Source organism: Gossypium hirsutum, chromosome D11 (genome assembly GCF_007990345.1).
Source record: "Gossypium hirsutum isolate 1008001.06 chromosome D11, Gossypium_hirsutum_v2.1, whole genome shotgun sequence".
NCBI lineage: Eukaryota > Viridiplantae > Streptophyta > Magnoliopsida > Malvales > Malvaceae > Gossypium > Gossypium hirsutum.
This window is the reverse complement of record NC_053447.1, coordinates 199,731-224,859: the sequence shown is the minus strand read 5'-3', so window position 1 is coordinate 224,859 and position 25,129 is coordinate 199,731. Positions and strand designations below refer to the sequence as shown.

Here is a 25,129-nt window from a genome sequence, read left to right as displayed (position 1 = left end):
CATGAAAAAAGTGCATTTGAGTAAAATCAGTAGTAAATTACATATTCAGCCATTGAAAAACGATGGGCAAGATCTTAACCCTTTACGAGCGCTTCAGCTAACGGAGGACTTGCTACATCTCATAAATTTGATTTAAAGCAGTTGGTCGATACAAAGAGTTAGCATCAAGTACAGTGATTCCCTAACAAGAATGTCTAAAGTCATTCTGGTACACATCGTCAACTGCCGCATGGAAAGAACCTTGAAAATTGAGTGTAATCACTTGCAGCATATCATCAATCTTGAAGGATTTTTACGCTGAAGCTCATCCATCAGCAGATGCGCAACCGATTTGTATCCCAACTCCCGTGCTTTGAATTCGATCACGAAAACAAATAACAGTAATAGTCAGTATTTTTCAAGTTTAGCCAGTTGGGAAAGACAGGAATCAGTTCAAGACAATACCTCTGTAGATTGCTATTCCCGTTGGAGTCATCTTTCGATTCTTCAAACACAATGAACTATGGAGAATTGCAAAAAAACGATTTAGTGAACTGCATATAAAATTCTCACTAGGAGTAAGATAATGATGAAGTCGCATACCTATTACATATCCAATAAGGATTGATCCCTTTTTCTTCTATGCAGTGCGGGCACATCCATTCCTTATTTTCTCGTACCTCTTCCAGTTCTGATAACAACATAACACTACCCTGTCAACTTTCTTCTATTGCTTGCTATGGTGTTTTCTTTTCTAAGACCAAATTACCAAAAACCATCATTTCCACCTTTTTTTATGACCGACCTTGAGCTTTATTTTGTCAAGCTTTGTTAACTAGACTTGGAGGTGAGTGTTAGATATAGGTACATGTTCAGCACAAGTATGTTGCACATCACAAACAACAAAATCTAGCAAGAATCATTGCTCAGTTTTAAGATTATAACCCGCCTTAGTCCTAGTCCTAGGATAACCCATTCTTTTGGCATTTATTATATTGATCTTACCTTCACCATACCTAATCTTGAGACAAGCCCGACACAGAACACCATTGCTAGAGTGACAAACTGAACAATCCGTCTTTCCTGCATGGAATATAAATTTTGTGAAAACGGTATTCTAGTTTAATATAAACTCTACATACAAGTGTCTCTATGAGAAACTGACCTATGCACGGCTGATTAACATCGAGATTACCACATCGCTTGCAGTCTTTCTCAGCACATAATGTCTTTTGCCTGCATATGATTCATATGTTTAGGATCTAAAGTAATAAAATACAAGTTTAATCCGTGACGGTATCCTACACTCACACCAAAGTCTAGCAACATGCCTCAAAAGATTATATGCTTTTCAAAAGCAGAAAATTTTAGCTTTTCTCAAAAAATGCTTTTTGTACCAAAAGTGCTTCTTAGAAACAATGTTAAACTGGCTCTAAGCCTAAGTTGTTTATGTGTTTTTTATGGAGTATTTAGTTTTGACCATCCAATAAAAATAGCTATTAATGGACACCAAGTCTTCCTATTTCTTACTTCGCTATTTAAACATGCTCAATATATTCTCTCAATCCTATCTCATAGGCTAATAGAAAATCGTATCAGAGAAATAAACCTGCAGAAATGGCAGCAAATTCCACAAATAGAATTGTAAACACTTCCCCTCCCCTCCTTTCGATTGCAGCGCCGAGAAGAATCCTCAGGTGACAATTGAAGACTCGCATCATCAATCATCACCAATGGAGCATTTGCAGGCCTTTTTTCTTTCCCTTCGCTTGAATAAGAATCACTCCCTTCTTCCCGTTCTTCAAAATCAATCGCTTTTCCTATGCAAAAAATGGAACTCATAGTACTTTTTTTTTTAAAGAGAATTCACTCGTTAACTTGAAAAATATCAATGGATTTTCTTTATTACCCCTGAGCCGGTTAGATCTACGCAAAGAATTGCTGGCGAGAGATGAAGAAAGAGGGGTTCCCTTGAAACGAGTGGAGCGGCGCACAGGCGTGATAACGTATTCCTTCTTCTGCCATTTTCGGACCTTAGGTTTTGCAGAGGAAACGATGGACCTTAGGTCGGAGATGGTTTTGTGCACTCCCAGAGAGGCTAATCGAGCCTGGTTCTCTACGATGCGAGCATTCCTCAGACTTTCATAGTCGGATTTGGCTCTAAGCTTTCCCATTTGATTTCAAAAATCTCAATTCCTTCAATGAAAGTAAGAGTGGCTGCAACTGATGAAAAGGATTTCTCCAAATCACTGATCAATAAGCTTAAACAAAGATCGTGACCTTCAACGGTCATGTTTCGAGCGGGGTATTTTAACATTCAAAAGTTCAAACCATATAGTACCCGGATTTTTTTATTACAAGTAATTATTTTGGGTAAACTACACCGCGGGTCACTTTATAATAATGTCATTTCTATTTTGGTTACTTTAAATTTTATTTTGTCAATTTAATCACTCTAATTAAGATAATTGTTCAAATTGGTCATTGTTATTAAAAGTTTTTTAATCCACTACTGGATTGTTGATGTGACACATAAGTCAATTGAATGAGCTTTAGTCAAAAGTAAAAATAAATAGAGTGTCACATGTCATCATTCAATTGGTTAATATTCCACATCAGCAATTCATTAGTGGATTAACAGGATTTTTAATAGCAGTGGTCAATTCGAAAAATTATATTAATTAGAATGACTAAATTAACAAAAAAATTAAAATGACAAAAATAAAAATGATGCTATTTTAAGGTGGCCTGCAATGTAATTTACCCAATTATTTTCATTCATACTAACACTCAACTTACTATAAAAAAAAATGCTGTTTCTTTTATTCATTATATTTTAAGGACGGGGATGTAAATGAGAGGTTGATGCTCCTCAATTAGTAATTATCAAGCTAAGCTGAAATTATTGGTTAAATTGAATATTAGTTTAATAATATTTGACTCGAAATGCTTATGAGCCTTATCAAGTTTTTCATTTTTAATATATATTTAAAATCTTTATATTATTAAACCTCAATATATGTTATTACACCAATGCTTAAGTATCAAAACGAACTTGAGCCTGAATGCTTATGAACTTAATCGAATTCGAATAATTTAATTATGTCTTGAGTTAAATTCAAACTTAAAAATAGATATTTGATAAAACTCAAACTTTTCAATATTGAGACTCAACTTAACTTGATTAGAAAGGCTACTAAAAACACATGATATTTATATATATACTAGAGTTAATGCCCACTTACGCGGGGAATTAATAATTTATATTATTAAAAAATAAAAGTTGATTATGGAGTAAATCTTATTAAGTAATAAGTACTCATTTTGCCTTTTAATTTATAAATTGATGATAATAGTTTAAGGGTTAGTTTGACAATGCTTTTGAAAAGTTCTTTTGAAAAGTGCTGTGGAGAAGTGCTTTTGAAAAGTTTGGTTTAAAATTTGAGTGTTTAGCATTGCTGTCAAAAAGTACTTTTGAGAAATAAAATGTCCATTTTAGACATGTTATTATCAAGTAACAAATATGCATTTAAATAATATTTAAATTAGTTAATATTATTATATTTTAATAAGAATATAATAAAATTATTATAACTTGTTATTAATATTTTAATATATAAAATATAAATTTTAAATATTTTTAAGCAATAAATATTAATTATTTATAAAATTTAATTAGAATATATAAACTATATTTTAAATATTTAAATATAACCATTAAATATTTGTAATTAGTATTTTAATTTTTTTTATTTTTAATTAATGATTTTAACACATTTGTAATTAAGTACCAAGGAAAGTATTATGTTATTATTGGAGGGGTGAAAATTTTCAACAAAAAGCAACTTGTTCTGCACAACTTTTCTTCTAAAAGTATTTTTGGAGTCAAAAGTACTTTTTTTAAGCACAGAAGAACAGACCCTAAGATTGGTTAAATTAATTTAGGAGTCGAGAAAATATCTTTTTGTTGAAGGGATAGAATGAATACACAAAATAACTCTTTTAAATATATCATTTAAAATTTAATTTGCATATGTACATGTTGATCAAAACTTAAAATTAAATTGATCCGTGTTTAGCTTTACCTCTTTATTTATATTTTAATTTACTATTTTAGACATTGTGCATGCTTGTTTCAATATCAAATAAATAAATAACAACAAATTGGGTGCCCAATTGCAAGAACGCATCATTTGAAATTAAAACTAAAATTAAAATAATTTTTATTTTAAACATTTTACCGAAACAATAATCAATTCATGTGTATTATTATTTGGAAATAGAATAAAGATTCAAATAAATATACAATAAGGAGGACACACTTCTATGATTAATATTTTAACAATTTAATTATTATATTTTATGAGTTTTTTCATGTATGTCAAATTTAAAATTTCTAACTATTTGTTTTATATAAAAAGTTTTAACCGTGGAATATACATATTTTAGATTGATATGATAGGGATATCGAACCGATTTAAAATTTTACATATATGACAAATATAATTATATTGATAAATTGAATGGTTGAATCGTTAAAACATTAATTATATAAATAGTTACGAAAAGTAGATCCCTTCCATATAATAAATATGTTATGTTTTTTTTGTTGAAAAAATATACTTTAAAGATAATTATTTTATGGTGGAATAAAAAAATTTCACAATATGTTGTCATGCATTTTTCATTTATTATTTTTAAAGAAAATTAAACAATTTGACGTTATTTGTTTTTTTAAAATATGAAATAATAGTAATTTTTATACACTTTGAAAAAACAAAAACAGAAGAAAACGTTATAATATTGATTCAATTGTAAAAATTCAAAATGCAGCAGCCTACAACGGGGTGAAAGAGAACGATCTAGAAATATCAAAGCCCATCCATTCAACCCACGCGCGGAAACGAGAAAAGTAAAATATATCAGCCCCAAATTAGCAACTCACCGTTAAAAAAAAATCCTCAACAGAAAAAAAGAAAAAAAGACCTCGAAGAAAGATTGACAATGGCGTTGCAGTGGATGATTCTAACGTACATGGTCGCAGCTGAGGCAGCACTGGCTCTCCTCTTGACGCTTCCCTCTCCCAAGCTCTTGAAGAACCGTTTGGTCTCTCTCATCTCTCTCATTCTGCAACCTGCCCTCTTCATTGTTCCCTTTGCCGGATTCCAGCTCTTAGGTTTTCTCGCCTTTTCCCTCTCTTTTGATTTCCTTTGTCTTTGCAGTATTAGTGCAATGATTTTAACCTTTTCATTTTGCTTGCAGATATTTACTGGAAGAACGAGCACCGCTTGATGTGTACCTCTGAGATCTGCACCGCTGCTGAGAGAGATCGTTACGAGAAATCTGTAAGTGTTACATAATTTCAAATTTCGGTATCTGATTTTGAAATATTACTGCGCTTTTGGACATTGATTCATTTGTTTACCTATTTGAGATATAATTGTTAATGTTTTAGCTTCATCTTTTAGATTATCGTTATTTATTTTGGTTTGCATGTTCAAGGATTTGAAATTGTTTGAACTTCTACATGTTTCTTGCTGAAATCTTTCTTATCATCGCCAATATTGGTTGTTGGCTAATTGTTTTGTTCTTTTATTATAATTGATAATTGCCTCAACTTTGATTCTAGAATTACAGAAAGCTATTAAGGATTTTGTTTAGTATCACAGAGGAAAAGTTGTTAGCACTTTCGTGGGATGAAAAGCCTTGAGTTCTTTTTTTTTTTTTGGTACTATGTAGAAAATTATGTTGTGATTCCATAGCTGTTCCTGCATATTGGTTTAATTTATTTGATGTTGCCAGAAGATGTTTTGAATATTTTTAAAATTTTTTTTTATTTGGTTATTAAGAATTGAAGTGAAACATTCGCACTTGGGTTGATTCTTCATTTACCTTAATCCTTTTGGTCTTTGAAAAATGGAATTAACCCAAACAATAACTGCATTCTGGTTACCCCAGTAGCCTTAGACAACAATAAATGCTGAAAATAGAAGAAGCTCCTTAAGAATAGCACACAACGATTTGCACTTTGACCAAAGATTAATTAAAATGAGCAAATTGCTTCCACTTCATACGGGGCTTATATATTTGTTCAAACTTATTTGAGTAAAAGTACTATATTCTTTTTGACAGAAAAATAACAATTTAGAGATAATACTAGTTAGAAATGTAATTGATCGAGGAAAATATAAATAAAGAGGTCTTGTATTCTGATCAATGGGAAAATCAATCAGAAAATATATTTATATAAAGTAAAAGATATCCAGATATCTACTCCCTGCTTTGGAGTTTCTTTTAGCCAACTTGACTAGCTCAAAAATATCAAGCAAAAGAAAAGGATAGACTTTTACCATGTCAAATACCTGCATTGGAGAGGCAATGGATTAACCAATGGAAACTTCTTTGTCATTTTCTTAGATCTCATGTTGGTACCTGTATTAATAAGAGTTGAATAATAGTGTTTCTCAACTCGAAGATTCTGCTGTGGATGTTCATGGGACCTAAGTCATATTTAGTTTTTATATCATCACTCTGTTACCTTTCTTGATCCAATTTTTGGCTGGTTTTTGCGTCTCTGCTTTAAATTCCCAGGGTTGGGGCATAGTGTTGCATCAATAAGTTAAAGATAGGGATAATAATAGTGTGTTCCACATTTCGGAAAGCATTTTGAGCTAGGATAAAGCTTAGGGGTTGCCCTGCCTTTTCCCAATCATTCCTGTTTCAAGGCTTTACCACATCTAATAATTGGCTTACTTAAGACTTTTTTTTTTATGACCAATCAATTAATTAAGCACTCAGTTACGTCTTATAAAGCTGGTTAGACCTGATTGATTAACATATGAAGATCAAACACAATCCTCCTGTTGTTTTCTGAAATATCTCTTGAATTTTTATGTTGAGAGTTAATAGTTTCAGTGTGGGGTGCTTTGCAGTTCTACAAATCTCAAAGAAACGTGATTCTTTGCGTAACCGCATGCCTGCTTTATTGGTGTGTGCTAGCATTTTGACACAGCCTTGACTTTAACAAAGATGTTTTTAGTTTGAATTTGGTAAGGATATTTGTGCAGGTGCATCCAACGCATTTGCAAGTATAACAAGGAAATTCAGAGCTTGGAGGAAATAGAGAAGAGATACAAGGACGAGTAGTGTTGTTAACTCGAACATATTGGGATGAGCTGCTGCTAAAGAAAACTCATGTATGTAGTACCCCCTCTAGACTTGAGACTGTTATTTTATAAAAAGCATATTTGCGGTATTTGTATGATGTCATGTTTCCTTTATAGCTTAAACTCTCCTGCATCTCTAGGCTTCAATGGAGGGTTTTTTTTTTTTTTATCACTTTAGTACAAGAAACATATTTTGTTGTTAGTCGTGGTCATATTGAGGCTGATCTTTATAATTATTTCCTGGAAACTGCTCATGAATTTCATTTACCATGTCTTTTGGCATGTGAATTAATTCGATATTACCTACTTTTATATAAGTTTATATATAGTACAATAGAATAATAAAATGATTTGACGTCACGAGCCAAGTGAGATTAATTCGATATTACCTACTTTTATATAATGTTTATATCATTGTATACAACACCTAAACATTAACAGTTGGATGAGGGTTTTTTTTTTCTTTTTAAGTAACAGTCTAATAACAATTTTTTAAGGTTGCGAAGTGTAAATAGACACTATTAATCCTGCACTTTTGGGTGAAAGTGGTTGGGAGCTCCCTCTATTATAGGGACTGTATTAAATTGGGCCCTTTATTATTAAATAGACCAATTTAGTTCCTGAATTATTAAAAAGAATTAAATAAGGTTGAATTGGAATAGAGTTTAACATTTTTCATTTACTGTTTAATAGAGTTAATAATTTTAAATTTTTTATGGTTTATAAATGATTTTTTGTTGTTTTGAATTTAACTGCAATTGAAAAAAAATAATATAATTTTAATGCAGTAAATGTTAACATTATTACAGTTTAGATTTATTTAATTCTTTTTAATAGTATAGAGATTAAATTGATCCATTTAATAATAGATAGACTGATTTGATACAATGTCTATAATATAGGGATAATCCAAGTACTTTATCCTGCACTTTTGTAGGCCTTTGATGTAATTCTAACTTGTATGATAACAGTTTATCTGCTTTCACTGATCAAAATAATTCAATTAGTAATTTGTTTTACTAATTAAAAAAAATATCAATATTTTTATTAATATTTATATATATTATAGTTGAGTTTAATTAAATAATTTTTTATAAAAATAGTTATTTAAATAGGATGTAATCGAATAAGCTCGAATTTAATTAAAATAATACATAATTTTTAGGCATATTCAAATTCATTGGTTATTTCGATCGTACTAGGTGAAATGGCAAGTATGGTTTGGAGTTTGAGTTTATTATGGGAACAGAACATATAGACGGGTGTTATACGGAATTAACTACTATGTACAAACATTGATTAGATCAAAGTTCATATCAGCTGGGGACAATGTCATCTTGTTGTAGCTGGAATCGAAGATCTTATTATGGAGACGTTAGCATTACAAAATTTATAAGGGAAAAAAAAGGAAAACTAAATTCAAAAATGAATAATGGGTTTTCAACATAACGGTTTCTGATTACAAAAATTAGCTTGCATTGCAATGGTGGTAAGGAACCAATTCTTCAAATTAAGTTTAACATAGAGCTCCCAATTCCAAGCCGTATGTTGAAGAAGAACATTATATACACTTTGTAGTTAAAACTAAAGCCTACATGCTATATTGATGAATGATCACCAAATTGTTTGAATGCATTCCATCTATGCAAAATCTTGCCATCAACGTCATAAAACGCAATCTCTGCATTAGATTGGGTCAACTGCACTGACATAAAACCTTGACCATCATAGAAGAACTTTAGTCCTTCTCTGTTTAGTTGTTTCACATCTCCCCTCCATGCCTTAGACCCTGCCCCACTGGTTAAAAACTGTATAGGGCTGCATGCACCATGTAAAGCTTTTAATCATCGTAATCATCTTCATATAATAAATGCTAGAATTGATAGTTGAAATTAGCCATTGTTTCTTACCTCTCTGTGTCACTGATATGTTCTAGGCAGTGATCATGACCATTCATGTAAAAATCAACATTATTAGCCTGTACTTTTACGGTGGAAAATACCAAGTTTATGTTAGATGGACCAACTAGAATTTAGCCTACAAAATCGACATTGTACATATGAAGTTATAAAGAAATTGACCTTGAGAATAGGAAGGAGGTGTGTAGCAAGTTCCCTAGTGTCACCATGATGCCCAACGCTTTTAATCGCATGGTGACCAACAACAATCTTCCATTTTGCATTTGATTCTCTTAATGCACACTCCACATCCTACACCAATACGTATAGTCAAGCTATTAATTAATGCTTTGCATTGCTTCAAATTCAAACACACCAAATAATAAGAGTAAAAAGTGCTCTTAGTCAAACATCATTTTATCCTTTATTCTCTATATATTAGATTAAAGAGTAAATTAATTTTTTTTATTAAAAATTTCATTCATTTGTACTTTTAAAAATTAATGTGACTAACGAAATAACAATATAGTGATGCATGTTGTGCAATGTGTCCAAGAACCAGGTTTTAACTGTAAAAATGGATGAAATTTTTAACAAAAGGATCGGTTTACTCTTGATTTAATGTACAATGATTAATTTATTCATTTTTAAATAAAGGGGTAAAATGTAATACATACTTTTACCAATAATAAGCGCTTAATTAATGTCTACCTTCAACAGATTTGCAATGTAGTGTTTGCGAGGATTTATACCGCGCCAGTCGTAAATGTGATCTTCTGGGTCTTGAAAATAGCTCTTCACGAAAGGTGTAGTGTCCACAAAGATGATCTCAGCTAATTCTGCCCATTATTATTTATTGATTTTGATTATTTGGAGTTAAATAAAAAGAAAAAGAAAAAAAAAGGAGGTTGCTGAATTACCAGCATTGACAATGAAGGATCTAAGACAAAGCCATCTGGTGTCAATTTTGGTAAGAAGAGGGCTCAATTGTGCCTCAGCATCACCCCTGTAATCATGGTTCCCCAACACTGCATTTCCCAAATAAAAATAATGTTAGAAACCCAACCAAAAAAAATGAAAATTAGGAGTTAATGAGAAATTACTTACCGCTGTACCACTGTTTTTGGAGGCTGTTTGCTGTGTAAATATTGGTGAAAGACTCTTCAAATGCCAGATCGTGTACGCTGCGCAATCCATTGTCATAAAAATTATCTCCCGTTGAAACTACGAAATCAATATCCAACTTCTCTCCCATCTTTCCCATCTATAAAGAGGAGTGGCGAGCTTTGAGATTAAGTTATAAAATTTTTTGGACACATCAAAAATTTTATTATCTTTTAGAATATTAATTTAACATATTATAAATTTTAAGAGACTAAAGCAATAAATTTAACGTGTAAAAGGTTAAGTATGATAATAATTCCAAGCTAAGAAAATGTTTTATTTTTATATTTTTTCATTTTACAATTTCCTATTTTGAAGCCAAGTAAAGCCTGAATGTTGCAAGATTGCAAATTCATGGATCCGTATGATAAAAGTTGGATATTTGAGAAAAACTAAAGAAACAAGTATTGTGAAAGGTTAAATATATGATTGTGTGGCAATGTGGTTGAATATGAAGTTAAGAGTATGTGAAAAATGAACCTGAGAAGCAACTTGAGATTGGTTAAAAGCGCCTCGCCTACCCCAATCTCCAATGACCAAAAAGCTAAGGGAACCATCGCCTTTGCTGGGTTGCTCAAATCTCTTAAGCTCACCCGATACATTACTTAAGGCATAAATGATGGGGATGACCAACATAACCCACCTATCGCAACCCATTTTTGCTTTGGTGTTGGTATATGGAAGGTGAAATAAATATAGAGATGGAGGAGAGGTGTGCGGCCGCCTACGTTTTTCTAATTGGTCTTGGGTTTGTAAAAAAAAGGAAAGAGAGCAGTGCAGTGCAGTGCAGTGCATGGGATATTCGAATCTTCCAGTGGAACATAGAGGATAAACTCTTCCTGCCCTTAGAATATTCGCTTCTACACTCGCCACCTCCTATCCTATTATTAAACCACTACTTTCAACTTGTTTATTTAGCGCTGGATAAAACAACCTATGTCTCAGCACATGGGATGAGTTTTCCCATTATTTTGGAATTTTATTAGCCGTATTTTGATCAAAATTTTAATATTTTATAGGATGCGAATTCATTTTAATTTTTCATTTTGAGGAGTGATCAATGACTAACAGCACAATTAGATGCTTCAACTTCAACACGTAATACATACTATAAAACAAAAGCCTAATGAAATCATATTCAATATTATACTTGCATACTAACCAAATAGTAGTCAATTTAGTATTATTTTTAAAAAATATTTTTAGATAAAAATATTACTAAATAAACACTTTTAAAAGAAAAAAATACTTTCAGACTCAAAAATGGACTAAAAGTGTTTTTGGCAATATCATAAAATTTAAACTTATCTCTAAAAATGTTTTTTTGTGTTTAGAAGCAATTCAATTGATCTGGAGTGCCAACATAATTATAATGAGGTGACTTTGAGTTTTGGGTTGCGACAATTGGGCTTAATAAGGTTGAAACCTTTTGTTTTTGTCCGCTGATTATTGTGGTGAAAAAAAATTAATATGGTTACTCAAAGATTAATTCCCTTGGGGAATGGGATCCTAGCCTCTTTCTACTTTTTTAACTACGCCAAGACAAAATAACATTTCTTGATGCCACCGTTAACACGTGTCACCACCTGCTTACACCAAAGATCTCTTAGCGCCCACTTGTCACTACCCCCACGCTCTTACTCTTCTGTCTGTTCGCCGCAAAACTGCCACGTGCCTCCATTTTCTTTCGACACATGCTCTCCGAACCTTGGTCTAAGCTCTTTTTTGTTTCTTCTACCATGTCCCCATCCACGTCAACAGGTGAACCCAGTTTTTCTTTTTCAGATTCTTTTCCCCTCAATTTAATTTCATATTCAATATATGCAAATTAAAAGAAAAATCATGTCGAAATGAGCGCGTCTTTTTTTAAGAAAAAGTCGAAAATGTATATATTTTTTTAAAATTAATTTGTAGTAGATAACCCCAAATTGAAACGGGGGGGTTTTGTTGTCAAAACAACAAAAAGAAGTAGAATTGAATTTTTATTTTATGTTGGTGTAATAAAAAAATGGATGGAAGAGGGCGTGCTTAATAATGTTCCAAATCCAACACACAGACAGCCAGCCGTATATAAGAGAGGCAACGAATAATAGTAAAAATTCTAAACACAGAGTGTGTTAACGATTTTCTTGCTTTCATTCCTGTTTACGTATTTTGATTTGGTTAATGAGCTGTTCATCAACTACAGCGATTATATTTCTCACACACCCTAAATTTAAAATTTTCCATTTCTTAACCATTGGCAATTCCATAAGAACCAAACAAACCGTTGCATTCCCTTAAGCTCGAATCAACCCGCTGCTGCTCTCTTTCACAGCTCAAAGGATGGCGGTGGAGCCCTTGACGTCTGGTGCTAGTGGCCGCATCAACGCCCTCTTCTCTTTACGTGCTTTGAGGAGCCTCTTGCTGCTACTAAACGCCGTCGTCTTGTTTCTCCTAGTGCCATTCCGGGGGAAAGCTAATTCTGGGGATAACGTCGGAAAGGATGAGAAGCAGGAGAGCGGGAGAAAAGGGTCGGCTTCCACCGTAATTAGGGTGCCCTGGGCGTTGTTGCCTTGGAGAAACGCCACCATGGCTGTAGACCATGAGGTGGCCGCCGCGGTGAGGCGGTCCCAAGCGATTCGGAGGGTGTTCCAGGATGATGATGATGACACGGTGAGGGAGTTTTGTCTGTTTTCTACTGCTAGAGGTGACACGTTATTCACTCAGTCTTGGACTCCGATTTCCGTCCAAGTCAGGTCAGTCTTGGATTCAATTTGTTCAAGATTTTTCTATTGTCATCATCATTTTATTTTCATTAGTAAATAAATGCGACTTATTAATCATAATTAGCAGTACTTCGTTTTTTTTTTAAACAATAAGGACAAAACCAAAAACAAAAAATTAAACTAGCCCTAAACCAGGTCTTCCATCAGGAACTTAGTTAAACCATCTGTGAATTTGTTTTCGTCTCTAAGGACATTTTGAATATGCCAATGATGAATTCTCCTTAATCAAAGTAGAGTTGTGGGCTCCTAGAGATTGTTAGCAGATAATTCAATTTCTTAGCTCGGGAAAATGGGTTTTCTTTCCTTCTTAGCCTACGTTAATTTCTATGTTTCCTTCTATTCCCTCCCCCCCTAGAAAATGTTAATTATTCCAATCTAGATAAGCAAATATTTTGCAAGAGCTGGCATTAGATTCCTAAATATGTCGGATATCAGCTTATATGTCCAAACAAAATTGCATGATTTTTTTAAATTAAATCACGAATTTGAATTAAAGAGGTAAATTATGAAAAAAGTGGCACGGCTGAGTTTCCAATGAAACTGAATATTTAGATGGCATATTCGAACTATGTATAGTGGTATTGATAAAAAGAAATGGCCTTATCCGGCCCCAAGGTTTGTAGTACCCAACCCAAGTAAAAGGCAATCTTGTGTTTTTGGTCCCCTACCTGGCTGCATGCTGTGAATTGTTGGGAGAATAATTCCAATGCTCTTCTGCCATAGTCTCTCAAATGTTATGGTAATGGCAGTGCCTTAACTCATACCGAGGAACTCATCATTTGGCACATCTTCCTACTGGAAAAACTCATCCAACCAAATAATGTTCTTGTTAAACGCCTGATATTCTACAAATGACGCCAATGTAAACGGAAATAACCAAATTAAAATGAGAAGAAATTTTACTAGAATGTAACAAGCATCAAATTTTTATCAACCTGAAATAAGAATATCCTCTGTTATTCACTGTTTCTTTCCATCGTTGAATAGTGATGTTATTTGTACGTCTTTCCAGGGGACTAGTTGTTCTGTTGCATGGCCTCAATGAACACAGGTTTGTTATTTGTATCTAAGGCCATTTTATTGATTATATTCAATCCACCCCGTAGCCTTTTATATGGGTTATAGTAAACGTTTACTTTTTCAACAACAGTGGCAGATACACTTCCTTTGCAAAGCGGCTTAATGCAAATGGATTCAAGGTCTATGGAATGGATTGGGTTGGTAAGTTTTCATGAACAGACTACTATAAAATCACATTCTACTTGACCAGAAAGCACGTCTGCTTAATGCACACTTTAGCCCCTCAAGTATACCGCTTTTCCCACTTTGGTCCTTAAAGTTTTTTTCAGCCCACTTCCTCGTCCCTAATATTATGAGATGTTCCCAGTTTATAATGCGTGATCACCTTTACTGCTGTTATCATTTTTAAGTTTATTTGCTCCTTGAATTCTGTAGGACATGGTGGAACTGATGGGATACATGCATATGTTCATTCTCTTGATGATGCTGTTGTTGATTTGGTATGTTTTAAGGTTCAGCTACAGAAATGCATTTGGAAGTAAATATCGGTTGAAATTAATCCATCTTCCCAACTTGTTACAGAAAATATTCCTTGATAAGGTTTTAGCCGAGAATCCCGGCCTTCCATGCTTTTGCTTTGGTCATTCAACGGGTGGCGCTATTGTCCTTAAAGTAAGGTTCTTACAAATAGAATCATATATTGATATTGATCGTGTTTGAGCTGAACTTTCACTTGTTTTTGCATTCATTTTAGGCCGTGCTTGATCCCAAGGTTGAAGCACAAGTAGCAGGCATTATAATGACTTCACCAGCGGTAGCCATCCAGCCGACTCATCCAATTGTTATGGTAAGAATTTCCTTTGAAATTATGAAGAACTTGGTATAAGAGTGATCATCAGGCACTAGCATTCACATTCTTCGTATCTTATGCCTGTGGCAGGCACTTGCACCGGTCATCTCATTTCTAGTGCCAAGATACCAAATCACGGTTGCGAATAAAAAGGGCAGGCCAGTTTCTAGGGACCCGCAGGCACTGGTGGAGAAATATTCCGATCCATTGGTGTACACGGGACCCCTCCGTGTAAGAACTGGTTGTGAGCTTCTTAGAATTACATCCTACTTGCAGCAAAACCTGAGGAAATTCACTGTTCCTTTCTTCGTTCTTCATGGTACCGATGATACCGTAACAGATCCTCAAGCTTCTGAAAAACTGTATAAAGAAGCTGCCTCAACCGACAAAACGATCAGATTATTCCAAGGGCTGTTACATGATCTCCTGTTTGAACTGGAGCGAGAAGCTGTAACGGACGGCATAATCGAGTGGTTAAATTGTAGGGTATAACAGAAGAAGAAGGTAGGTTGGGAAGAGAGGTTCAAGTACCGTGGAAAGGAATAAGTTCTCTTGGTGGTAAAGGATGTTAGGCATCAGCAGAGTTTCGTTTCCGTTGTAAAATGATACTATGATCTCTAATGACAGGATTTTATGTTAAAACTTGAGGATTCATGTCCGCTCTGCAGCTACAGTTTTCCCTTTTTTAGAAGATGAAGTCTCATTTGCATCATTGTTAGATAGAAATGGGAGTATTCTTTGGTATCGATTTTATTTAAACTTACATTTTTAAACTACTCTTAAAAAGCTGCAAAACAATATCTCACTTAAACATCTTTTTTTTAATATATTATTGTAGTCTAACAAAAATATTTTACAATTTCTTTTAATTCAAGAGGTAAAAACAAAATCTAAAAATATATTATGTTTTCTTCTATTGAGAAAAACAAATTATTAAACTTTTAGGCTTCACGGAAAATATTTTCAACCTTTTTCATTATTTTATGTAAAATAAGATAATCAATGTAAATTTACTCCTTATTCCTTTAAAATGTCTTACCAATTTTTTTATGTAACACATTTTTCAACCTAATAAGGCACTATTTATTGTAACACCCTCTTACTCAATCTGAATATTGGGTCAAAGCACCGGGATGTTACATTCTCTAATACATTCTTCACTTATCAAATATCTTCTTATAAACTTTCATAACTTTTCAATTTAGTTCTTTTTTGTCATAAAAATCCATTATTCACTAATTAATCACATTAAATCAATATTCTTTCTTGTTATAATTTAATCACATAATTTATCTCAACATCTTATTTCACTTCTATTATATTCATCCACATATTTTTTCAAGTTTAACAATTTAGTCCTTGTCGTCATAAAAATTCCATATTTTTCCACAATTTTACTTTTACAATACTTTATACATATTTTATCATCTCATAATACATTCATTAAATTTTTATCATAATTTTCTTATTCACATATTAAATTGCTTCACACTTAAAATTCTGTACATTTTTCAATTTAGTCCCTATTGCTATGTAATTTTTTTTCACCATATAAGCACTTTAATAAAATAATTCATTATAATAACAAATTTTCATACATATCACTTCTCTTGTTTCCATTATAAATTTCACAAAATTTACAATTTAGTCATTAACATCATGAATATTCTTTATTTACTATAATTTCACCTTAACAACATTTTGTAATCAATTCACTACTTATCATAAATCTCAAATTTATATTTGTTTCATTGAAAATAACTTTTAGAAAATATACCAAACAACAGAAAATATTTTACGCAGATTTATCCAAATATAAAAAAATATTAACTTTTCTAAAAAAATAAATTATTTTCCAAAAATTATTTTAAGTGAAACAAACATCTATTTTCGTTGGTGCTCAAAATTTAAGACTGTTAGATGAAGAAATTGATTTTATTATGTATGTTTAACATAACATTTTATTGGATCTGGATTTGTTGAAAAACACATCTCAATATATGTTTCCTTCAAAAGAAAAAAAGAAAAAAAAAGACGAAAATAATTTGCTATGATAATTAGAGCAAGGCAAGGCAAGGCAAGGCAAGATGGGCGTTTGATCATTCAAAAATAATTCCCCTTAAAAGGGATGGCATAAGATTTCTCACAATCTAAAGCCCATTTTTATTTGTTAACGTAACTTTTTACAGAGACCATTGTATTATAAATTAAATTAAATTATTTATTTTTTATTTAAAGAATAACTAAATTAGTCTTTATATATTATTGTGCCTACAAAATGCGAAAGATTAATTACTGAGCTCGCTCCAGTATATACTTTAAAAGAAGAAGAAGCAAATTGATATTTTTTATTAAAATATCATCTATTTCTACAATTAAAAGCAAACATTATTGACAGAATAACCATATATATTAACAAAACAGATAAAATTTTAACAAAAAAATTAGAGATAAAATATAAAATTTGCATCTGTCGACTACAAGTAGTGTTATTTAGATATATACATTTTGGAGTATTAATGTACACCAAAGCGGAGACAGACAAGTATAATTGCGAAGAATCTATTACAAACCAAATGCAAGCGTCCACAATAAAAACATTATCCTATTGCTTATATGGATTCCAAATCCAAGGACATTATCGATATCATAATCCAACGTATATATGTATATTGTCTGAAATCCGAAAATTTAGCATAGCCACCCATCTTAATTTAAAATTCAATCGGTTTGGTAAAATAAAAATGAGAGACAGGGAGGGCCAGTTTGGTTATAAGATAGGTTTGTAATAACATCTTGTATTTGTTGGCTTACGTGAAATGAAGGCTACAATGTTATTGATTGCGCATTGGGGCCTCTAATTTTATAAAACACATTAATTGTTTTGGATTTTGATTCTTTGACTTTTGGACTTGTCCACCCAAACTTCTCTTTTTGGATTTAAAAGATAAGTCTCCCCACTTTCACATGCTTTGTTTCTTATGCCATCACTTCATTTTGCCCAATTTTCTTATGATTCTTTAACTTTTAATTTCTCTTTGTTTCTCTCTTAAATTTTAGGATAATTAATAATAATATGTTGCCTGTCAATTGTATGACATGTTACCACTTATAACTTCTTTTTTCTCTCCCCCTACATTCAATCCCTCACAAATATATTCGTTGTTATCATTTGCATGGGTCTAAGGTTTTTTTTATGGTTCAAAGTGTCGATTAATTGAGAGGGCCGTGATAACGTGTTGAAGTTTTTTTTTTTTTTAATTTAAACGAGATAGTTTGGAAGCTCATTTTCTTCCTCATAAACTAAAAGTCATCTTGCCTTTCAAAGTTATGTATAATTTGGAACCAAAATCTTTTAACTTTTTTAGCTTTTGTATACAAGACATTTGCCCTCATTTACTTGTAATAATTTTTTATTGGAATTAAAATGAATATTTGGTAAAGAGAAAACGGTTTATGAAATATGAAAATCATATTCATAGAAAAACGATTGAAGGAACGTGCATCCCTATGGCTCAACGTTAGCAATACAACTTCATGCAGACCCACTTTGAAGATATCCGATGAGATCCTCTTATTTTATATTTTATATTTTAATCACGTATCAAATTTTAATTAAATAAAAAAGAATTTAATTATTTTTGATATAATGTTCAAATATTAAATATATATTTACAAAAAATAGGATAATCTATACTAATAGTCACCTGGTTATAAAAAATTACAAAATAATCGCTCAATTAGCTAGTTTACTAAAAAAATACATTAATAGATAGGACGGAGATATATATGGAATAAATATATGCATCCAGTAGCATGTATGAAGAAGAGGAATGAGGATAGGCAGGCACATGAAGACTAAAAAGTTGGGGGATTCCCACAAAAGAGTATACATTACAACCAAAAATGATAAAGTGAGCCAACAGAAGAAAAAAAGAACATATCCACGCTCCTTGTCTGATCATCTATAATTGTACTTTAAGTAAAGTTACCCATTGCTATTGCTATTGCCATGACATTTTTTTCTTTTTTCTTTTTTCTCGTCTTCAAGTCTTTATTACCATTTCATTACATTTCGGGAAAACAAATTCCAAGCACAAGAAGAAGAAACAGATAATCCAAACAAGAATCTTATTAAGTGCAATTTGCTGGGAAGTGACAAACTTTTGGCTGGAATTTTATGTTTGTCCTTATGGCCTTAATTTGGCTTTTCTCCATTAAGAGCTGAAAGTCATGTCATCTATTACTTATTATATTCAATGCACTACATATGAAAATGATTTAAATTCATACAATTCATCTTAATTTTAGGGACATGGAGAATACCAAAAGCATCCAATTTTGCTTTGTTTTATGATTATCTTAGTTGGAAGAAATTTCTTGCATGGAAATGAATATTGACAATTTTGTGATGATGGGTAAATCCAATTATGTCCTGACTAACAAACTTGAAATTAACGATATATTAATTGATTTGTGAATGGGATGAAAGAGTGATATATATACATATAATGGGTCATTTTTGTAAGGGATATTAGAAAAGCAATTAAAAGTAATATTTGGTTTGGTTTGGTTTGGTTGACATTAAGAAGACGTGAATTTAAGTACGTTGAGGTGTATTTATCTTCTTAATTATTTAAAAGTTGAGAAAAAATTATGAATAATTGTAGGCATTATATAAAAAAAATACAAATCGATAAAAAATGTGATGTGTTGTGAGAGAAACAACCTTAAATTATACCAAAGCTATTCCTATATGTCATTCATAATATTTAGAACGTACCTAATTTTGTATACAAATCCAACATCTTCTTATACTATATTTTTAGTACTGCTTAAGGCAGCTTTCTACAGTAGTATATAAATAAATATAAGGGTAGCTAGTCCAAGACCGTAATTTTTTTATTTAATGTAAAATTTCACTTTTTTTCCTTAATTAGGACCATTTTTATTTCTTATAATAATATATATTCATTAATTTGTTCATCCTGTCGGATGTTGTGGTTGATGAAATGAATGGAAAAAGCAAAGCTGCCTAAGTAGATATTTTATTATTGAATCTAACAAGTTGAAATAAAAATATAAGAATTTGTCAAAATCTATATAATGTATCGAGATTAGGAATAATTATAGAAATGCATCGGAGGAGACATAAAAGAATATAGAAGCAGGAAATCTAATTAGCAATGTTATTATAATAAGAATAAAAATGAAAGGGAGGATGGGAGTTGGATTGTTAACACATGCCTTACCGCAGGGGAATGTCCTTTGCAATCATCTGTGTTTTGCTTTCATCCAAAACTAAAGAATCTAATATATGAAGGTGTAAATAAGTAAATAGATAAATGTGGTTTGGGAATGGGTCCCACATTTTCAGGGCAACACCAACATTAATTCTTATTTTAAAGGATAAATTTACTAATTTTGATCTTAATTACATATACATAAGTTTTTTTTATTTTAATTCAATTCTAAATATAATTATTTGTGTATATAACATAATATTATTATATTATCAATCATATTAATGATTTATAAAAATTAAATTAAATCAAAATTTATTACATATTTGATGATATGTAGAGTTTTGAAATTTATACAATAATATAAATTTATTTGTTTAAATTCGAAATTCGAAAATGATAAAAAATAAATAAATATATTTGTAATTAGATGAAAGGTTTAATTTGGATAAGAAGAAAGCAGATAAATTGACATAATTTATTTATGTTGGAAATGACCTATCATATACTTACAGGCTGTACTTTGATTTTAACAAACAAATAACAATTTCCTAACTAAATATCTTCCAATTCAAGATTTAATTTTACTTATTGGAAAAAAAATGAAGTTATGTTATGAATATTTTATTAAATGAATGTTTTGATAAATTTTAAATTTTAATAGTCATTAGAAATAATATTTTATTTCGTTTATATTTTTTATATCTAAAAATATAGATTTTGGAGAAGCATTGTAACTTACTTCTACGCTCACTCTTTTATTCTCCTATTTTCTTTAATTTTTACTCTCTATCTCTATTCTTTTATTTTATTCTTAACATCAATTATATAACTCATATTTTATAACTGTTCGAGTGTTGTTACCAAATTAAAATAGCCCTCATACACCAAATCTATTCAAAAATCTAACATTAATTTTATTCATCTATAATTGCTTTAAAATAACTTTAAAATAACTTTCATGTGTGACACTCTAATTACAATTGGTCCTAAAAATTGAAGCATCAAACTTACTTTTCAATTACCCAAATACAAGCTTAACACTCCAATGACTGCTATACCCTCGAGGACGTCTTAACAGCTCCAAATCCTTAACTTTAGAGGGAAAAAAAGGTTAGTTCCGATTTAATTTAATTACGAATAAGGATAATATAGTCATTTCAATGGATGCATATTCATTACAATTTCTTCAATAAAATATAGTACAAAAGTAAATTAAAAATCTCTTACCACTCCATTAATAATCATTTATATTATATTTCAAATAAAACAACTGAAAAATATTATTTGAAATTCAAATAAAAATCTCTTACCATTTCATTAATAATTATTTATTAAAATGATTTTATAAATATACATTTAATATAAAATGTTTTCATTCACCTACGTTGTGGTACAAGAAAATCTAGTATACCTAAAATGTAGGTAAAAAAACTGTAAATTTATAACACGTTAGGCACATTAAAAAAAACCCGATTACATAAATATATACATAAAACAAAATTTTAAAATGCAAAGAAATATAATTTTAGTAGGAGAACGTAAATTTGAGTGCGTTAAAACGCATTATCCTCTTATTTTTCAAAAAGAACAAATATAATTAGAACTTATAATGAGATTCAATATATATAATTTTAATATCGTAAATACATTAAAAATATTTCTCAAATTTTCTGTTTATTCCATATTTCCTTTCTTTTCTTTGTTTTATTCTTTTTCCCATTAGATGGTAAAGGACTGAATTAGCCTTGATAACAATAAAATTACGTTGCTTACTTGTTTATTTATCAATGAATTCAAAATTTCACATGCCATGAGGAACAACTTTCATATTAGGGTATAGATTTCTTTTATACTTCAAAAAGGAAAAAAATAATTTGATTCAGCTATCTATTAGTATTAATAAAAGTGAGGTCAGGTGATCTGCTTACGTGGGAGATGAATAATGAGATATTTGTTTCTTTGTGGGATCATAAGGTTTCAACCATTTTCATTGGGCTTATAAACAAGGTTTTATGGAGCTACACACTATACCTGATGAAGAAGAGGGTTGGAATTTAAGAGAGAAAAGAAAAAAAGCTGAAACAAGAAAGCTGATCATCAGACCCAAAGAAACGAAACAAAAAAAAAAGGGCTTTTCTTTTTTACTTGATCTACCTTCCTCTATCTCATGTCATGCTGTACTAGCTTTTCTTTGTTTCCTTTTTTCAATTTCTTTTCAAATACAAACTTTTGATCAGCTTTACAGAGTGAGAAGAAATAGGCAAGACCAGAAAGGAAGCATTTAGCCAAGGAAAAATATTTTGCTTTGCCCTCTTTGGCTCTATATTAACTAAAATAGTTAATCGTGCCCAAAGAGAGGTTGTGCAGTGCAGTGCAGGAGCTATTTTATCTATGTTGCCCGATAACTCTTGCTCTTCACAGCCATTATATTTAGAGAATGGTAGTACTAACAATAAGAGGAAAAGAAGACCGGCTGGAACGCCAGGTATGGGGTCAATATCATATCGTATATGTATATGCAGCTACCTTAGCATAGGCAATACTAATTGTTTAATTTTTGGCTTGTAATTTGAATATGTACTTGGGGGTTGATGTAGATCCAGATGCAGAAGTGGTTTCTCTATCCCCCAAAACACTGCTGGAGTCGGATCGTTACGTTTGTGAGATCTGTAACCAAGGGTTTCAGAGAGACCAAAACCTACAGATGCATAGGCGGCGACATAAGGTTCCATGGAAGCTACTCAAGAGAGAAACTCCGGTGGTGAGGAAGCGGGTGTTTGTTTGCCCGGAGCCTACCTGCTTGCACCATGATCCCTGCCATGCTCTAGGTGATTTGGTTGGGATAAAGAAGCATTTTAGGAGAAAACACAGCAACCACAAGCAATGGGTGTGCCAGAAATGTTCTAAGGGTTATGCTGTTCAATCTGATTATAAAGCCCATCTTAAAACCTGTGGCACCAGAGGCCATTCCTGTGATTGCGGCAGAGTTTTTTCAAGGTTCCTTCCTTTTCCTATTCCTTTTTATGCTTTTTTTTTTTGTATTTTCAAGCTAAAAGATTTTACCTGTTCCAAACGATGATTGCATATATAGTGAAATCTCTCTTTGCTGACCACTTTAATATATATTTTTTACTTCAAAAGAAAAAAAAAGTTTGTACTTTGTTTTGACTGATGAATTATGAAACCTTAAGCCAGTGTCCAACAGCTGTTTATTGGCAGCAGTTTAACACATTTCCCGAAGATGAGTTTCAGTTTGTCTTGGTCGTGTTGCTGTTGCTGGTTTCAAATCCTATCAAACAGTTAATTAGCCTTTAGTTTATCTTAACACATATTGTTTGTTCCTTCTTTTTTGTTTTTTTTCCTTAATCGGTAAATGCTCTTTCCACCATTTCTATCGCAATCAATGGAAACATTAATTTATAGATTTCAGTGTTGTTTCTTTATAAATACAATATATTAAATACACTTGCAGGGATTTTGGTTTGATCTCTCTTTCTTTATTTGCCAGTTTATGCTACATAGAATCATAACTTGCAGTTTAGACATTTCCTGCTTGTGTTTGATAGAGTTGAGAGTTTCATTGAACATCAAGATGCTTGCCATATGGGCCGTGTCAGCCAAGAACCACAAGCACTTCAACCGGCTTGCTTGTCACGAACAGCTTCGAGCCACAGTCCGTCCAGTGATACCAATTTCAGCACATCTCCTTGGCCAAGTAGTTTGATGTTTGCAAAGACAATGGATACCCCTAGTTCCCCACAAAAAGCACAATACCACAATTTGGAACTTCAACTCCTAACCACATCAAGTCCCAGTCCCACTGAGGCTAAAAAATATTCAACCCAAGCTGGTGAACAGCTAAGGTTGGCAATGGCGGAGAAAGCTTACGCAGAAGAGGCAAGACGGGAAGCGAAAAGGCAGATGGAAATAGCTGAGCAAGAGTTTGGCAAGGCAAAGAGAATTAGGTTACAAGCACAAGCTGAATTAGAAAAGGCTCACGATATAAAGGAGCATGCAATAAAGCAAATCAGATCCACCATGCTTGAAATTACTTGCCAAGCTTGTAAGCAGCAATTCCAAGCCAGAACACCTCTCGGAGACAAGTCTCCAGTAGTGAATTACATTTCATCAGGTATAACAGAAGGTGAAGTTGAAAACGATATTGGAGCAAAGGTTACTAAAACATAAACATAAACCACCATTGATTAGTGGAGTGTTTATCGTGCATTTGGTGTGATGTAATTTGTTCATTGAATTGGGTAAATGGAAGGTAGGAATGGGTTTTGTTGGATATATTTGTTCTAGGTTTTCCTACTCAGTTTCGTTGGATTTTGTGGTTGGAATATTTGGAGAGATGTTTGTAGCCCTAACTAAACAAGTCAGAAAATGGTGGCCTTTCATTAATATATGAATAACAATACAATACAAAACAAAGCACGAGAGAGAGAGAGGAATCTTGAGACTGATGGTCCTTTTTTGTGAAATAAATGCAAATGAAGGCCATGTTTTTCAGTGCCACACTTGTCAGTCACAGCATAAATAGTTAAACTCTCATTTATGCAGAGACTATTGGTTCATGACTTGTGTGGTCAGTTGGATGGTTGAAAGGAAAACCTACCTGCGTCCTGTTGTCTGTTATCTTTAACCATTTCTTTTTCTACCAAACGGCAAGGCTAATGCTAGCTACAGCTTTTTCAATCTGATTTTGCCTTTATGTTCTTGGAAAATGTGCTTCTCTTCCATGATGTTGCTGCTCCCACTCACAAATATTGCCTGCTTTCTTCTGGTTGGCAAATATTGCAAATAGTTTGAAGCATGTGTCTTGAAGTAGTCAATATTGATATAAACTGAAATATCTATTTGTTTTTTTCATGACTCCACTCATACTCTCATAGTCATAGTTTAATCAATATTGATATAAACCTAAATATTTTAAGTAGTATGTGTTATGTGATTGCACTCGGATATCAAATGCTGAAAATGACCAAACAAACAAGGAGAATACCAACTAATTAGAACTCTCTTCTAATGAATGAAG

At 31.9% G+C, this 25,129-nt stretch overlaps 5 protein-coding genes across 8 annotated transcripts; 3 read left to right on the top strand and 2 right to left on the bottom strand.

Moving 5' to 3' along the window:
* Nucleotides 1-92: 92 nt before the first annotated feature.
* Nucleotides 93-2,311, bottom strand: LOC107904689 (cell division cycle-associated protein 7). Its single transcript, XM_016831140.2, has 7 exons — nucleotides 1,889-2,311; nucleotides 1,589-1,799; nucleotides 1,145-1,215; nucleotides 985-1,062; nucleotides 583-670; nucleotides 445-500; nucleotides 93-350 (listed from the first exon to the last, which is right to left on the bottom strand). The coding sequence occupies exons 1-7, from the start codon at nucleotides 2,151-2,153 to the stop codon at nucleotides 259-261; spliced, it is 861 nt and encodes a 286-aa protein (XP_016686629.1). The 5' UTR covers nucleotides 2,154-2,311; the 3' UTR covers nucleotides 93-258.
* A 2,512-nt stretch (nucleotides 2,312-4,823) lies between these two features.
* Nucleotides 4,824-7,442, top strand: LOC107904691 (uncharacterized). Its single transcript, XM_016831142.2, has 4 exons — nucleotides 4,824-5,155; nucleotides 5,242-5,324; nucleotides 6,912-6,967; nucleotides 7,047-7,442. The coding sequence occupies exons 1-4, from the start codon at nucleotides 4,984-4,986 to the stop codon at nucleotides 7,123-7,125; spliced, it is 390 nt and encodes a 129-aa protein (XP_016686631.1). The 5' UTR covers nucleotides 4,824-4,983; the 3' UTR covers nucleotides 7,126-7,442.
* Nucleotides 7,443-8,563: 1,121 nt separating this feature from the next.
* LOC107904693 (purple acid phosphatase 17) lies at nucleotides 8,564-10,948 on the bottom strand. 3 transcript variants are annotated; one of them, XM_016831143.2, is made up of 7 exons: nucleotides 10,688-10,948; nucleotides 10,151-10,307; nucleotides 9,964-10,071; nucleotides 9,755-9,882; nucleotides 9,227-9,355; nucleotides 9,056-9,123; nucleotides 8,564-8,963 (listed from the first exon to the last, which is right to left on the bottom strand). In XM_016831143.2, exons 1-7 carry the CDS (start codon nucleotides 10,862-10,864, stop codon nucleotides 8,744-8,746), a joined length of 987 nt encoding a protein of 328 aa, XP_016686632.1. In that variant the 5' UTR covers nucleotides 10,865-10,948; the 3' UTR covers nucleotides 8,564-8,743. The 3 variants fall into 3 exon arrangements, with proteins under 3 accessions (XP_016686632.1, XP_016686633.1, XP_016686634.1); XM_016831144.2 differs by having other exon boundaries at nucleotides 9,227-9,346; nucleotides 10,688-10,946; XM_016831145.2 differs by having other exon boundaries at nucleotides 10,151-10,227; nucleotides 10,688-10,890.
* Nucleotides 10,949-12,243: 1,295 nt separating this feature from the next.
* On the top strand, nucleotides 12,244-15,536 carry LOC107904694 (monoacylglycerol lipase). The gene is made up of 7 exons (XM_016831146.2): nucleotides 12,244-12,945; nucleotides 13,988-14,026; nucleotides 14,126-14,196; nucleotides 14,431-14,495; nucleotides 14,578-14,667; nucleotides 14,750-14,842; nucleotides 14,936-15,536. The coding sequence occupies exons 1-7, from the start codon at nucleotides 12,533-12,535 to the stop codon at nucleotides 15,335-15,337; spliced, it is 1,173 nt and encodes a 390-aa protein (XP_016686635.1). The 5' UTR covers nucleotides 12,244-12,532; the 3' UTR covers nucleotides 15,338-15,536.
* A 6,525-nt stretch (nucleotides 15,537-22,061) lies between these two features.
* On the top strand, nucleotides 22,062-24,382 carry LOC107904695 (zinc finger protein SHOOT GRAVITROPISM 5). 2 transcript variants are annotated; one of them, XM_016831148.2, is made up of 3 exons: nucleotides 22,062-22,576; nucleotides 22,689-23,088; nucleotides 23,634-24,382. In XM_016831148.2, the coding sequence occupies exons 1-3, from the start codon at nucleotides 22,483-22,485 to the stop codon at nucleotides 24,277-24,279; spliced, it is 1,140 nt and encodes a 379-aa protein (XP_016686637.1). In that variant the 5' UTR covers nucleotides 22,062-22,482; the 3' UTR covers nucleotides 24,280-24,382. The 2 variants fall into 2 exon arrangements, with proteins under 2 accessions (XP_016686637.1, XP_016686638.1); XM_016831149.2 differs by having other exon boundaries at nucleotides 22,073-22,576; nucleotides 23,658-24,382.
* Nucleotides 24,383-25,129: the final 747 nt, after the last annotated feature.

Bases quoted from the DNA above. Each gene is read 5' to 3' on its own strand.
- LOC107904689 (XM_016831140.2), bottom strand. From the start codon at position 2,153: ATGGGAAAGCTTAGAGCCAAATCCGACTATGAAAGTCTGAGGAATGCT. The intron at 1,216-1,588 runs GTTTATTTCTCT...AATCATATGCAG, and splicing joins ATTTGCTGCCATTTCTGCAG to GCAAAAGACATTATGTGCTG. The intron at 351-444 runs GTATTGTCTTGA...TCGAATTCAAAG, and splicing joins GGGAATAGCAATCTACAGAG to CACGGGAGTTGGGATACAAA.
- LOC107904691 (XM_016831142.2), top strand. From the start codon at position 4,984: ATGGCGTTGCAGTGGATGATTCTAACGTACATGGTCGCAGCTGAGGCA. The intron at 5,156-5,241 runs GTTTTCTCGCCT...TTTTGCTTGCAG, and splicing joins TGCCGGATTCCAGCTCTTAG to ATATTTACTGGAAGAACGAG. The intron at 5,325-6,911 runs GTAAGTGTTACA...GGTGCTTTGCAG, and splicing joins GAGATCGTTACGAGAAATCT to TTCTACAAATCTCAAAGAAA.
- LOC107904693 (XM_016831143.2), bottom strand. From the start codon at position 10,864: ATGGGTTGCGATAGGTGGGTTATGTTGGTCATCCCCATCATTTATGCC. The intron at 9,883-9,963 runs GTAATTCAGCAA...AATAATGGGCAG, and splicing joins ATCCTTCATTGTCAATGCTG to AATTAGCTGAGATCATCTTT. The intron at 9,356-9,754 runs GTAGACATTAAT...GTATTGGTGTAG, and splicing joins ACATTGCAAATCTGTTGAAG to GATGTGGAGTGTGCATTAAG.
- LOC107904694 (XM_016831146.2), top strand. From the start codon at position 12,533: ATGGCGGTGGAGCCCTTGACGTCTGGTGCTAGTGGCCGCATCAACGCC. The intron at 14,027-14,125 runs GTTTGTTATTTG...TTTCAACAACAG, and splicing joins CATGGCCTCAATGAACACAG to TGGCAGATACACTTCCTTTG. The intron at 14,496-14,577 runs GTATGTTTTAAG...AACTTGTTACAG, and splicing joins ATGATGCTGTTGTTGATTTG to AAAATATTCCTTGATAAGGT.
- LOC107904695 (XM_016831148.2), top strand. From the start codon at position 22,483: ATGTTGCCCGATAACTCTTGCTCTTCACAGCCATTATATTTAGAGAAT. The intron at 22,577-22,688 runs GTATGGGGTCAA...GGGTTGATGTAG, and splicing joins AAGACCGGCTGGAACGCCAG to ATCCAGATGCAGAAGTGGTT. The intron at 23,089-23,633 runs GTTCCTTCCTTT...CTTGCAGTTTAG, and splicing joins TGCGGCAGAGTTTTTTCAAG to ACATTTCCTGCTTGTGTTTG.